At 37.5% G+C, this 15,388-nt stretch overlaps 1 protein-coding gene across 2 annotated transcripts in view; it reads right to left on the bottom strand.

Annotated features, from left to right (window-relative positions):
• Positions 1-15,388, bottom strand: part of ELMOD1 (ELMO domain containing 1) — a 111,381-nt gene that overhangs the window by 14,487 nt on the left and 81,506 nt on the right. For both annotated transcript variants that reach the window (XM_067750914.1, XM_067750915.1), the window contains exons 7-8: positions 5,860-5,993; positions 1,897-1,965 (exon numbers count right to left, since the gene is read on the bottom strand). In XM_067750914.1, the coding sequence (XP_067607015.1) occupies positions 1,897-1,965; positions 5,860-5,993 (203 nt within the window). The remainder of the gene's footprint in view (positions 1-1,896; positions 1,966-5,859; positions 5,994-15,388) is intronic.

Here is a 15,388-nt window from a genome sequence, read left to right as displayed (position 1 = left end):
CTTGCTGAAGGGTAGACAGGAAAGAACTTTCCTTAGTATTTTATGACGTCTCCCTATTCAACACCTGAAATATTCAGGGCCTGAAAGAAACTATGTTGATATCACTATGGGTTAATATATATTTCTTTCAGACATTTGTGAAGGACAGTAGCATTTTCAAAACATTCTGATTTGTATTCAATGACATTTACCATCAATTTGAAGTGATTAATACTTGAAATTTATCTAGTCAATTTTATTGTAGCTTGAGGGACAAAGTGTGTGCGTGCCCACACAGACACACACATACACACACACAAAAATACTAGTCTCTTCTTAAATAAGAGTAATCACACCCTCAAATAATTCCTCTCTAGTGGCCAACACAGGATATAAAATTATAAAGTCTTTCTTTGAGAATGGCTCATAGACAAAATCAATCCCTCTCCAATGGTTAATAAAAAAAAATATTTTAAGCTTATTGTCACTTCGCAAGGACCATGGAGGATTCATGTCTTTTAATTGATGCTTCTCCAAGGAATGTCAGTGCACACAGACTCCCCAGCCAATTTTAATCAGAGAGGTTTCAGAGTCTCTACATTACAGAAACATGTAATTCAGACAATGTAGTTAAAAAATTAAAACAGTTTGATTTTAACCATGTGATATATGAAGAAAGAGTTATGATTTTAGTGCTTTTCTCAAAGAAAGTAAAACGTAAAGAAAATGAAAATTTAAACTTATAAAAAGATTATAATTATAAATTTGGAAAGTATAGGATAATTTAATGAATCTTAGCCAATTGAAGCTAGAGTAAGTATAATAGTAAGATGGGAGGGAAGCCACAAAGTCAACCTGTTTATAGATTTTGAGAGTGGTATGATAAAATTTGGGACTTATTTAGCAAACATGAACACTAACAAGATAACCTGTCATGCTGATGAGAAAAAAGTGATACAAAACTATGAGTACAAAATAGAACTCCTATAATAAGAGTAACTAAAGCATGTATACACTCTTTATAGTAATACAATTAGAAAGACATTAATAGAAGAGGAGATTTGCTCTGTGCAGCAAAATTCCCAGAAGAAATGTCCCTCTCTTGGAGTAGATGGGAGCAGAAATGTGTGGTAATGTGTCAGCCTTTAGGTGAAGTTTCAAAATGTTTCTCCAACAGACATGGCTGTAGAAAGGCTCTTTGACATTTTCTATCAGGTCAGTCTAATCTGGTTTTTCCTTCATCAAAACAGCCCAATGTAATGAACTATATTACATAAAAAGTTGGGAAATGTTTCCTTTTTGAAAATTTTTCATGAATTTATATTACTTTAAAAATTCTTACCCATACTTATTGTAAAATAACATAAAAGCAAGAAAAAACAAAAGCAAAGAAAAATACCTTATTTCCTCTTTAGTGATATCCCTAATGTAATCAGTTAAAGACAAAAATTTAGAAAGGTAAATGAAAATGCAAACAATTTAGAATCTAGAATTTTATTAAGAAAAAAAAAAGAGCCTCAGCAATTTTAGACTTTCTCACTTGGTCCCTGACTTCAAGACTTCCATTCTTCCCTCTATTCCCCCACTGTGGTCCCTTGTCTCTGAACTGTTTCTTCCATACTCTGCTTTCTCCTTCTTTTATGCCCACCTCCTCAATCTTCCTAGACACCAGAGATGTTATCAGCCCCTCAAGTACACATCTCACTTGAACAGTGCCACTTTACATCCTAAATCCTGTAAACAAGTACCTGACATTATAACCTTCCTATTCAGCATTTGTCAAAAGGGCTTGTTTGGAAGAGCTTTAAGCCTCACTTCTGGTGGGCTGACCCTCTTGAGAATCTTATCAATAGAGCTATATAGGAAATTAATTCTACCTAATCCACAAAGCCTAATCCACCTTTCATTTTCAATTACCTGCATTTTGGATGAAGAGAATCAGATAGGACCTGCTGTGCTGCTGCAGCATCCCTTTCTGCAAAATACCTGCAGTTGGAGGGAAAGAAAACCATAACTCCATACCTTTTGAATACATTCATTTCAATCCAATTTGAGGCCATTTTGGATTCAGAGATGGACACCAGCATAAGCATACAACCTGTGTCAGCTCCTCCAGATAATGAACAGCTTTTCATAATAGAATTTTCCAAATATAATGACAGTATAATAGGGTAGTTGTAAAACACACAAATATTTGGGAATGATTCGAGTAGGTTTGAAATTTTAATTATGAACTTTACCATTCCCTAACAAGCCAAAGATATTCTTATTAATGAGGGTTATAGATTCTTATTAGGAAGGCAGGAGGAGGCCCCTCAGAAGGCAGAAAAAATCTGGATGAAGGGACATGGTAAGAGGCTGTGACAGCCAAAGGGCAGAGAAAGGATGAGACTAGAGGAGGTGATAAAAGTTCAAATGTACTTTCTTGGAGAATACTCACGGGGTGTTAGAATTCTGGATGAAAATATCTTATGGAGCTTAGAGATGTTAAAAAAATTCTGTTCTGGGAAGAAAGGGGCAATGAAGTTTCCCTTCCCACATACAAAAAGCTTACATACCCTCAAAAATATATCATAAAAAATACTTCATAAAGACAATTATAAAATACAACTACAGGGGCTTCCCTGGTGGTGCAGTGGTTAAGAGTCTGCCTGCCGATGCAGGGGACGCGGGTTCATGCCCCGGTCCGGGAAGATCCCACATGCCGTGGAGCGGCTGGGCCCATGAGCCATGGCCGCTGAGCCTGCACGTCCGGAGCCTGTGCTCCGCAACGGGAGAGGCCACAACAGTGAGAGGCCCGCGTACTGCAAAAAAATAAAAATAAATAAAAAAATACAACTACATATAGCATGTATTATTTAATTTGATGTGTATTTCCTGCATATATCTAACAGATAAAACAACCTCTTAAATTTTCTCTCAGAAAAGTTCAAAGCTAGTCAGCAAATTTAGTAAACATGTCCATGATTATTAATGAAATTGAGTCTCTTCATATTTTGTTGGTCATTTACGTTTATAGAATAGGTTTGAATTAGAATTAGGTTTCTGTTCACATTTCTTGGTCCAGTATATCTAAAAATGTCCTCAAATAAATAAGCCTACAGATAATAATATACTGGATATAGATCCTTTATCAATTATGTGTCAGTCTTGGCTTTCTTTTCATTTTATTTATGGTGGCTTATAGAAGATTTTGATTTTAATTTGTGAGATTTATTGATTTTTCTTTTACAGTTTGTGCTTTTTTGGTTTTTATCTTTAAGAGATCCCTCCTTACTCACATATCTTAAAGATTTTCTCCTAAAAGTTGTAAATATTTGTTTTTGACATTCAATTTATAAACTGAGGCAAGGTAGAGATTTAATTTAATTTAATTTTCAAATGGAAAGCTAATTGCCCCAGCTCTACTTATTTAAAAGCTCATCCTTTACCCACTTACTTGTAACACCACTTTTGTCATCAAAATTTACTTTTTTATTCACCCACATTACATAATAGTGTAACATTTAAAACATTTACCAGTGGGGAGGGAGAGAAGGGAAAAAATAGGAGTGGGGGAGTGGGAGGTACAAACTATAGGTATAAGACAGGCTACAAGGATGTATTGTACAACACGAGGAATATAGCTAATATTTTGTAATAACTGTAAATGGAGTGTAACCTTTAAAAATTGTATTAAAAAATTACCATCTTAAAAATAAAAGCATGGGTGATTATTAAACTTCCTAAATTTAAAATAAAAGATCTTAGGGGGAAATGGGTGCCATTAAAAATGCCATTTTTTCTTTTAAAAATATATCACTATCCTCATTAGTAGGGTAGTGTCAAAGGACACAAGAGCCAACCTAAAAGGACTCCTTTTTTCTTGAAAAGTAATGGCTACAAATGACCCAATTTAAGCATGAAAAAAATAATGAGCACAATTATTAAATCACATAAACACACAAAAACCAGGAGTTAAAGTGATAATTTAAAACTATAAAGACAAAAAAAAAAAGTTTGATCACTAACAAGGGGGCTAGGGCACCAATTCCTCACTCTGAAAATTGGCAACTTATTTACTTGAGCAGCTGTCCTGCCTATATTTTAATTTATTTATTTTACTTATTTAAAAAAAATATTTTTTTTGGCTGTGTTGTGCCTTCGTTGCTGCGTGCGGGTTTTCTCTAGTTGGCGGTGAGCGGGGGGCTACTCTTTGTTGCGGTGCACGGGCTTCTCATTGCGGTGGCTTCTCTTGTTCCTGAGCATGGGCTCTAGGCATGCGGGCTTCAGTAGTTGTGGCACGCAGGCTCAGTAGCTGTGGCTCGCGGGCCCTAGAGCGCAGGCTCAGTAGTTGTGGCGCACGGGCTTAGTTGCTCTGCAGCATGTGAGATCTCCCTGGACCAGGGCTCGAACCCGTGTCCCCTGCATTGGCAGGCAGATTCTTAACCACTGTGCCGCCAAGGAAGTCCCCTGCCTATATTTTAGAGAAACCAAATAACCGTATTTAATAAAGGAAACTGTCTTTACAGAATTTTAGGCAACAACTGTGGGAAGAATAACAGAATTAAAAAAGCACTCTTTGCCCAATTAATTGGTTCAGTGAAGATAACTGGAGGAAATGGTTAGATAAAGGGCTGATGGGGACTTTATAATGGAGCCATCAGGCTGTGATTCCTCTGATCCATCTCAGCATAAGACTGAGAGTGGGGATGATGCAGGCCTCCCACCAAGATGTCAACATGAACCTATTCAACTCTTTCTGAGTACCTCTGATTTTCAGGGCATACCGGGGGTGGGTACAAATGCAAACAGACAAATACAGATTGTGGGATATTTTATAGGACAGTTGACCTAGAATCTTGCATGAATTAATGACATGATGGAGGGGCAAAAGGAGAGGAGGGAGGGGGAGAGACTGATTTAATTAAAAAGGACCAGAGAGCAAAGTAGAAATAGAGACTCAGAGGTAGAAGACAAACGTATGTCTACCAAGAGGGCAAGGTGGGGGGGTGAATTGGGAGATTGGGATTGACATATATACATTATTGATACTATGTATAAAATAGATAACTAACGAGAACCTACTGTATAGCTCAGGGAACTCTATGCTCTGTGGTAACCTAAATGGGAAGGAAATCCAAAAATGAGGGGATATATGTATACGTATAGCTGATTCACTTTGCTGTACAACAGAAACTAACAGAATATTGTAAAGCAACTATACTCCAATAAAAATTAATTAAAGAAAAATAAGACGACAAAAAAAAATGAGAGAGATATAATCACTAAGTGCAATGCATAGATCTTACATGGAACTGGATCAGATCAAACCAGCTGTAACAAGACATATTTGAGATAATTGGGTAATTTGAATATAGTCAGGATATAGATGATACCAAGGAATCATTGTTAATTTTGTTAGGTGTAATAATGTCATTGTGGTTAATGTAAGGTAATATTGATGTCTTTTAGAGCTATATATTGAAATATTAGGGTGAAACAACAAACAGCATAGGATTTTCATTAACACACTTCTACCAAAAAAACAAGTGTTGCAAGTATTCCAAAATCTCAATAGTTACTGAATTTGGGTGATCAGTGTAAAGGGGGTTCTTTATAATCGTTCCTCTGTTTTTGAATATAATTGAAATTTTTCATAACAAAAAGTTAAAAATAAATTTGAGATTTGTTTAAAAGAATCCATGAAGTTTGCCAGATAAAAGGAAGATGGTAGGAGCTTTTAAAATTTTATGAACCTGAGTTCAAATCAAAGGATTTGAATGCTTTCCTGGAGTGTCCTGGGAAGTGGTTTTTGGAACTAATAAATCAACTTTGACATTTCAGTATGAGGAGATCAGAACATCACTTTAAAACTCAACCATTCTTCATTTTACTTACTGCAAATTGTACAGTCCCAAAAGTCCCATTCCTCGAAAATCTGTTTTAGGATCATCACCTTGGAAACCAATTTCACACCACTGCTTAGAAATCCGGGATTCTAGCGGAGTATTGGGCTTCAAGAATTTCCATAACTGAAGAAAAGAAAAAAAATTAGCCTGTTGATATACACACATATAATACTCTTTCTTATTGACTGAAATTTAGTAAACTACATTATTAGGACAAACTTTGGAAATCTGAATATATGCAAATACATTACAATTGAAGATTTGATTATCTTTCAATTATCTATGACAGCAGCCCTCAAAGTATGGTCGAAAGACCCCTAGGAGGGACCCTAAGACCTTTTCAGAGAGTCTAGGAAGTAAAAACTATCTCATAATAAAACTAAGAGGTTACTTGTCTTTCACTCTCATCTTCTCATAAGAATACAGTGGAATTTTCCAGAGGCTGAATGACATGTGATGATCTCATTGCTCTGAAGTCAATGGAATGTACACTTGTATATTTTGGTGTTTTTAATCTTTCTGTTTTAGCTCCTAAACAGAAATGTGTGTGTGGTGTGTGTGTGTATGTGTACATGTGTGCGTGTGTGTGTTTGTGTGTGTATATATATATATATATATATATATATATACACACACATACATATGTATGTATGTATGTATAAATATATACACATACACACAATCTTCTACAAAAGTTCTTTGGAGTCTTCAAAAATATTTAAGAGAATAAAGGGAAGGGGAGAAGAGGAAAAATTTGAGGGTATGCATTATTCAAATCCTCAGATGATTATCTCACTTTACAAACAAAACTTTTAGCAGCATTGTTAATAAAAAGAAAAGTGAACTGACGAGTTTCATTTCTCACCTATAACAAGGGTGAAAGTAAACAAGCATCATATAGCTGAATAAAGAAAGATCAGTAGGGAGACCTTCAAGAGGGCAGAAGAGTAAGACGTGGAGATCACCTTCTGCCCCCCCCCCAATACATCAGAAATACATCTGCATGTGGAACAACTCCTACAGAACACCTACTGAACGCTGGCAGAAGACCTCAGACCTCCCAAAATGCAAAAAACTGCCCACGTACCTGGGTAGGGAAAAAGAAAAAACAGAGACAAAAGAATAGGGACGGGACCTGCACCAGTGGGAGGGAGCTGGGAAAGTGGAAAAGTTTCCACACACTAGGAAGCCCCTTCACTGGCAGAGACGGTGGGTGGCAGGGGTGGGTGGGGGGAGCTTCGGGGCCATGGAAGAGAGCACAGCAACAGGGATGCAGAGGGCAAAGCAGACAGATTCCCGCACAGAGGATCAGTGCCAACCAGCACTCACCAGCCTGAGAGGCTTGTCTGCTCACCCGCCAGGGCGGGTGGGGGCTGGGAGCTGAGGCTCCAGCTTCTGAGGTCAGATCCCAGGGAGAGGACTGGGGTTGACTGTGTGAACACAGCCTGAAGGGGGCTACTGTGCTACAGGTAACCAGGAGTGTGTCCGGGAAAAAGTCTGGAACTGCAGAAGAGGCAAGAGACTTTTTCTTGCCTCTTTGCTTCCTGGTGCGCGAGGAGAGGGGATTAGAAGCGCCACCTAAACGAGCTCCAGAGACGGGTGCGAGCCATGGCTATCAGCGCGGACCCCAGAGACGGGCATAAGATTCTAAGGCTGCTGCTGCAGCCACCAAGAAGCCTGTGCGCAAGAATAGGTCACTATCCACACCTCCCCTCCTGGGAGGCTGTGCAGCCCGCCACTGCCAGGGTCCCGTGATACAGGGACAACTTCCCCGGGAGAACACACGGCGCACCACAGGCTGTTGCAACGTTATGCCAGCCTCTGCCATGGCAGGCTCGCCCCACATTCCATACCCCTCCCTTCCCGTGCCCCGCCCCCCCCACCTGAATGAGCCAGAACCCCCTAATCAGCTGCTACTTTAACCCCGCCCTGCCTGAGCGAAGAACAGACGCCCTCAGGTGTCCTACACGCAAAGGTGGAGCCAAATCCAAAGCTGAACCGCAGGAGCTGTGCAAACAAAGAAGAGAAAGGGAAATCTTTCCCAGCAGCCTCAGGATCAGCAGATTAAATCTCTACGATCAACTTGATGTACACTGCATCTGTGGGATGCCTGACTAGACAACAAACCATCCCAAATTGAGGCAGTGGACTTTGGGAGCAATGACATATATATTTTTTTCCTTTTTCTATTTTTGTGAGTGTATATGTGTATAGTTTTACATGTGATTTTGTCTATATAGCTTTGCTTTTACCATTTGTCCTAGGGTTATGACTGTCCTTTTTTCTTTTAGTATAGTTTTTAGCACTTGATATCATTGGTGGATTTCTTTTTCAGTTTGGATGCTCACTTCTTTCCGTCTTTCTTTCTCTTCTTTATTACTTTTTAATTTTTTTATTTTTAATAATTATTTTTTATTTTAATAACTTTATTTTATTTTACCTTTCTTTCTTTCTTTTTTTCACCCTTTTATTCTGAGCCGTGAGGCTGACAGGGTTTTGGTGCTCCGGGTGGGTGTCAGCCGTGTGCCTCTGACGTGGGAGAGCCGAGTTCAGGACATTGGTACACCAGAGACCCCCCAGCTCCACGTAATATCAAAAATCTCCCAGAGATCTCCATCTTAACGCCAAGATCCAGCTCCACTCAACGACCAGCAAGCTGCAATGCTGGACACCCTATGCCAAACAACTAGCAAGACAGGAACACAACCCTACCCACTAGCACAAAGGCTGCCTAAAAACATAATAAGGTCACAGACACCCCTAAACACACCACCAGACGTGGATCTGCCCGCCAGAGAGACAAGATCCAGCCTCATCCACCAGAACACAGGCACTAGTCCCCTCCACCAGGAAGCTGACACAACCCACTGAACCAACTTTAGCCATTGGGGGCAGACACCAAAAATAACGGAAACTACAAACCTGCAGCCTGTGAAAAGGAGACCCCAAACACAGTAAGTTAAGCAAAATGAGAAGACAGAGAAACACACAGCAGATGAAGGAGCAAGGTAAAAACCCACCAGACCAAAAAAATGAAGAGGAAATAGGCAGTCTACCTGAAAAAGATTTCAGAGTAATGATAGTAAAGATGATCCAAAATCCTGGAAATAGAATGGAGAAAGTGCAAGAAACATTTAACAAGGACCTAGAAGAACTAAAGAGCAAACAAACAATGATGAACAACACAATAAATGAAATTAAAAATTATCTACAGGGAATCAATATCAGAAAAACTGAGGCAGAAGAACAGATAAGTGACCTGGAAGATGAAATAGTGGAAATAACTATTGCAGAGCAGAATGAAGAAAAAAGAATGAAAAGAATTGAGAACAGTCTCAGAGACCTCTGGGACAACATTAAATGCACCAACATTTGAAGTATAGGGGTCTCAGAAGAAGAAGAGAAAAAGAAAGGGACTGAGAAGATATTTGAAGAGATTATAGTTGAAAACTTCCCTAATATGGGGAAGGAAATAGTCAATCAAGTCAAGGAAGTGCACAGAGTCTCATACAGGATAAATCCAAGGAGAAACACGCAAAGACACATATTAATCAAACTATCAAAAATTCAATGCCACGAAAAAATATTAAAAGCAGCAAGGGAAAACAACAAATAACATACAAGGGAATCCCCATAAGGTTAACAGCTAATCTTTCAGCAGAAACTCTGCAAGCCAGAAGGAGTGCAGGATGCATTTAAAGTGATGAAAGGGAAAAACCTACAACTAAGATTACTCTAGCCAGCAAGGATCTCATTCAGATTTGATAGAGAAATTAAAACCTTTACAGACAAGCAAAAGCTAAGAGAATTCAGCACCACCAAACCAGCTTTACAACAAATGCTAAGGGAACTTCTCTAGGCAGGAAACATGACAGAAGGAAAAGACCTACAATAACAAACCTAAAACAATTAGGAAAATGGTCATAGGAACATACATATAGATAATTACCTTAAATGTAAATGGATTAAATGTTCGAACCAAAAGACATAGACTGGTTGAATGGATACAAAAATAAGATCCGTATATATGCTATCTACGAGAGACCCACTTCAGACCTAGGGACACATACAGACTGAAAGTGAAGGGATGGAAAAAGATATTCCATGCAAATGGAAACCAAAAGAAAGCTGGAGTAGCAATTCTCATATCAGACAAAATAGACTTTAAAACAAAGACTATTACAAGAGACAAAGAAGGACACTACATAATGATCAAGGGATCAAGCCAAGAAGACGATATAACAATTGTAAATATTTATGCACCCAACATAGGAGCACCTCAATACATAAGGCAAATGCTAACAGCCATAAAAAGGGAAACCGACAGTAACACAATCATACTAGGAGGCTTTAACACCCCATTCCCACCAATGGACAGATCATCCAAAATGAAAATAAATAAGGAAACACAAGTTTTAAATGACACATTAAACAAGATGGACTTAATTGATATTTATAGGACCTTCCATCCAAAAATAACAGAATACACATTCTTCTCAAGTGCTCATGGAGCATTCTCCAGGATAGACCATATCTTGGGTCACAAATCAAGCCTTGGTATATTTAAGAAAATTGAAATCATATCAAGTACCTTTTCTGACAAAAACGCTATGAGACTAGATATCAATTACAGGAAAAGATCTGTAAAAAATACAAACACATGGAGGCTAAACAATACACAACTTAATAACCAAGAGATCACTGAAGAAATCAAAGAGGAAATCAAAAAATACCTAGAAACAAATGACAATGAAAACACGATGACCCAAAACCTATGGGAAGCAGCAAAAGCAGTTCTAAGGGGGAAGTTTAGAGCAATACAATCCTACTTTTAGAAACAGGAAACATCTCAAATAAACAACCTAACCTTACACCTAAAGCAATTAGAGAAAGAAGAACAACAAAACTCTAAAATTAGCTGAAGGAAAGAAATCATAAAGATCAGATCAGAAATAAATGAAAAAGAAATGAAGGAAACAATAACAAAGGTCAAGAAAACCAAAACCTGGTTCTTTGAGAAGATAAAAAAATTGATAAATCATTAGCCAGACTCATCAAGAAAAAAAGGGAGAAGACTTAAATCAACAGAATTAGAAATGAAAAAGGAGAACTAACAAGTGACACTGCAGAGATACAAAGGATCATGAGAGATTACTACAAGCAAATATATGCCAATAAAATGGACAACATGGAAGAAATGGACAAATTCTTTAAAAAGCACAACATTCTGAGACCGAACCAGGAAGAAACAGAAAATATAAACAGACGAATCACAATCACTGAAATTGAAACTGTGATTAAAAATCTTCCAACAAACAAAAGCCCTGGACCAGATGGCTTCACAGGTGAATTGTATCAAACATTTAGAGCAGAGCTAACACCTATCCTTCTCAAACTCTTCCAAAATATAGCAGAGGAAGAGCACTCCCAAACTCATTCTATGAGGCCACCATCACCCTGATACCAAAACCAGACAAAGATGTCATAAAGAAAGAAAGCTATGGGCCAATATCACTGATGAACATAGATGCAAAAATTCTCAACAAAATACTAGCAAACAGAATCTAACAGCAGATTAAAAGGATCATACACCATATTCAAGTGGGGTTGATCCCAGGAATGCAAGGATTCTTCAATATATGCAAATCAATCAATGTGACACACCATATTAACAAATTGAAGAATAAAAACTATATCATCCTCTCAATAGATGCTGAAAAAGCTTTTGACAAAATTCAACACCTACTTATGATAAAAACCCTCCAGAAAGTAGCCATAGAAGGAACTTACCTCAACATAATAAAGGCCATATATGACAAACCCACAGCCAACATTGTTCTCAATAGTAAAAAACTGAAAACATTTCCACTAAGATCAGGAACAAGACAAGGTTGCCCACTCTTACCACTATTATTCAACATTGTTTTGGAAGTTTTAGCCACAGCAATCAGAGAAGAAAAAGAAATAAAAGGAATCCAAACCGGAAAAGAAGAAGTAAAGCTGTCACTGTTTGCAGATGACATGATACTATACATAGAGAATCCTAAAGATGCTACCAGAAAACTACTAGAGCTAATCAATGAATTTGGTAAAGTAGCAGGATACAAAATTAATGCACGGAAATCTCTGGCATTCCTCTACACTAATGAGAAAAATCTGAATGTGAAATCAAGAAAACACTCCCATTTACCTTTGCAACAAAAAGAATAAAATATCTAGGAATAAACCTACCTAAGGAGAAAAAAGACCTGTATGCAGAAAATTATAAGACACTGATGAAAGAAATTAAAGATGATACAAATAGATGGAGAGATATACCATGTTCTTGGATTGGAAGAATCAACATTGTGAAAATGACTCTACTACCCAAAGCAATCTATAGATTCAATGCAATCCCTATCAAACTACCACTGGCATTTTTCACAGAACTAGAACAAAAAATTTTGCAATTTGTATGGAAACACAAAAGACCCTGAATAGCCAAAGCAATCTTGAGAACGAAAAAAGGAACTGGAGGAATCAGACTCCCTGACTTCAGACAATACTACAAAGCTACGGTAATCAACACGGTATGGTACTGGCACAAAAACAGAAAGATAGACCAATGGAACAGGATAGAAAGCCCAGAGATAAACCCACACACATATGGACACCTTATCTTTGATAAAGGTGGCAGGGATGTACAGTGGAGAAAGGACAGCCTCTTCAATAAGTGGTGCTGGGAAAACTGGACAGGTACATGTAAAAGTATGAGATTAGATCACTCCCTAACACCATACACAAAAATAAGCTCAAAATGGATTAAAGACCTAAATGTAAGGCCAGAAACTATCAAACTCTTAGAGGAAAACATAGGCAGAACACTCTATGACATAAATCACAGCAAGATCCTGTTTGACCCACCTCCTAGAGAAATGGAAATAAAAACAAAAATAAACAAATGGGACCTAATGAAACTTCAAAGCTTTTGCACAGCAAAGGAAAACATAAACAAGAAGAAAAGACAACCCTCAGAATGGGAGAAAATATTTGCAGATGAAGCAACTGACAAAGAACTAATCTCCAAAAATTACAAGCAGCTCATGCAGCTCAATATCAAAAAAAACAAACAACCCAATCCAAAACGGGGCAGAAGACCTAAAGAGACATTTCTCCAAAGAAGATATACAGATTGCCAACAAACACATGAAAGAATGCTCTACATCATTAATCATTAGAGAATTGCAAATCAAAACTACAATGAGGTACCACCTCACACCAGTCAGAATGGCCATCATCAAAAAAGCTACAAACAATAAATGCTAGAGAAGGTGTGGAGAAAAGGGAACCCTCTTGCACTGTTGGTGGGAATATAAATTGATACAGCCACTATGGAGAATAGTATGGAGGTTCCTTAAAAAACTACAAATAGAACTACCATATGACCCAGCAATCCCACTACTGGGCATATATCCTGAGAAAACCATAGTTCAAAAAGAGTCATGTACCACAATGTTAATTGCAGCACTATTTATAGTAGCCAGGGCATGAAGCACCTAAGTGTCCATCGACAGATGAATGGATAAAGAAGATGTGGCACATATATACAATGGAATATTACTCAGCCATAAAAGGAAACGAAATTGAGTTATTTGTAGTGAGGCAGAGTCTAGTGACCTAGAGTCTGTCATACAGAATGAAGTAAGTCAGAAAGAGAAAAACAAATACTGTATACTAACACATACACATGGAATCTAAAAAAAAAAGGTCATGAAGAACCTAGGGGCAGGATGGGAATAAAGATGCAGACCTACTAGAGAATGGACCTGAGGATATGGGGAGGGGGAAGCTGGGACAAAGTGAGAGAGTGGAATGGACATATATACACGACCAAATGTAAAATAGATAGTTAGTGGGAAGCAGCTGCATAGCACAGGGAGATCAATTCGGTGCTTTGTGACACCTAGACGGGTGGGATAGGGAGGGTGGGAGGGAGGGAGACACAAGAGGGAGGAGATATAGGGATATATGTATATGTATAGCTGATTCACTTTGTTATAAAGCAGAAACTAACACACCATTGTAAAAGAATTATACTCCAATAAATTTGTTAAAAAATAAATAAATAAGTAAAGCAAAGTAAAAAAAAAAAAGAAAAATCAGTCATGTTCATGAATAAACCTCAAAAGTTATTATCATCTTTGTTACCTGAAATAATTTTAATTATGATCAATTATATTTTAATGGACTAATATAAATTCTAAACACTATGCTCTTCACTGCTTAAGAAACTTGTACTTTTTAAACTTTGTATAAAAAGATAGACTTAGTACATATCATTACTTGAGAGAGGGAGAAAGACTGAGACCCACAATTGTATAAACATGCAATTTCAAAACATAAGTTCTTTCTAGTAAATAAAGATGGGCATGTAAACAAATTTACTTTTTAGACTATTAATAATATTTTATATTATATCTTCATTATAGACAGGGACATATATAAAATTTCCTATTACTACTTAAGACATAATTCTTTTTTTCTGAATTTTATTCTTTTATTTTTTTTATACAGCAGGTTCTTATTAGTTATCTATTTTATACATATTAGTGTATATATGTCAATCCCAATCTCCCAAATCATCCTACCACCACCACTCTCTCCCCACACCGCTTTTCCCCCTTTGTGTCCATACGTTTTGTTGTCTCCATCTGTGTCTCTATTTCTGTCTTGCAAAACGGTTCATCTGTACCATTTTTCTAGATTCCAAATATATGCGTTAATATACGATATTTGTTTTTCTCTTTCTTACTTCACTCTGTATGACAGTCTGTAGAGCCGTCCATGTCTCTACAATGACCCAGTTTTGTTCCTTTTTATGGCTGAGTAATATTATATTGTATACATGCACCACATCTTCTTTATCCATTTGTCTGTTGATGGGCATTTAGCTTGTTTCCATGTCCTGGCTATTGTAAATAGTGCTGCAATGAACACTGGGGTGCATGTCTCTTTTTGAATTATGGTTTTCTCAGGGTACATGACCAGTAGTGGGATTGCTGGGTCATATGGTAGTTCTATTTTTAGTTTTTTAAGGAACCTCCATACTGTTCTCCATAGTGGCTGTATCAATTTACATTCCCACCAACAGTGCAATAGGGTTCCTTTTTCTCCACACCCTCTCCAGCATTTGTTGTTTGTGGATTTTCTGATGATGCCCATTCTAACGGGTGTGTGGTGATACCTCGTTGTAGTTTTGATTTGCATTTCTCTAATAATTAGTGATGTTGAGCATCTTTTCATGTGCCTCTTGGCCATCTGTATGTCTTCTTTGGAGAAATGTCTATTTAGGTCTTCTGCCCATTTTTTGATTGGGTTGTTTGTTTTTTTAATATTGAGCTTCATGACATAATTCATCTTTTAAATTGCTAATTCTACGTTATATGGATTTTAAAGCTTAAACAGGACAGTAATACACAAACATCTTGCGTTATAGTGAACTGTCACATTTGACATAGTATAAAGCAATGTCCAAGACA

The sequence above is a fragment of the Pseudorca crassidens genome, chromosome 9 (genome assembly GCF_039906515.1).
Source record: "Pseudorca crassidens isolate mPseCra1 chromosome 9, mPseCra1.hap1, whole genome shotgun sequence".
In the NCBI taxonomy this organism is placed as follows: Eukaryota; Metazoa; Chordata; class Mammalia; order Artiodactyla; family Delphinidae; genus Pseudorca; species Pseudorca crassidens.
Note: the sequence above shows the minus strand (reverse complement) of the source record. Positions and strands in the feature narration are given on the sequence as shown.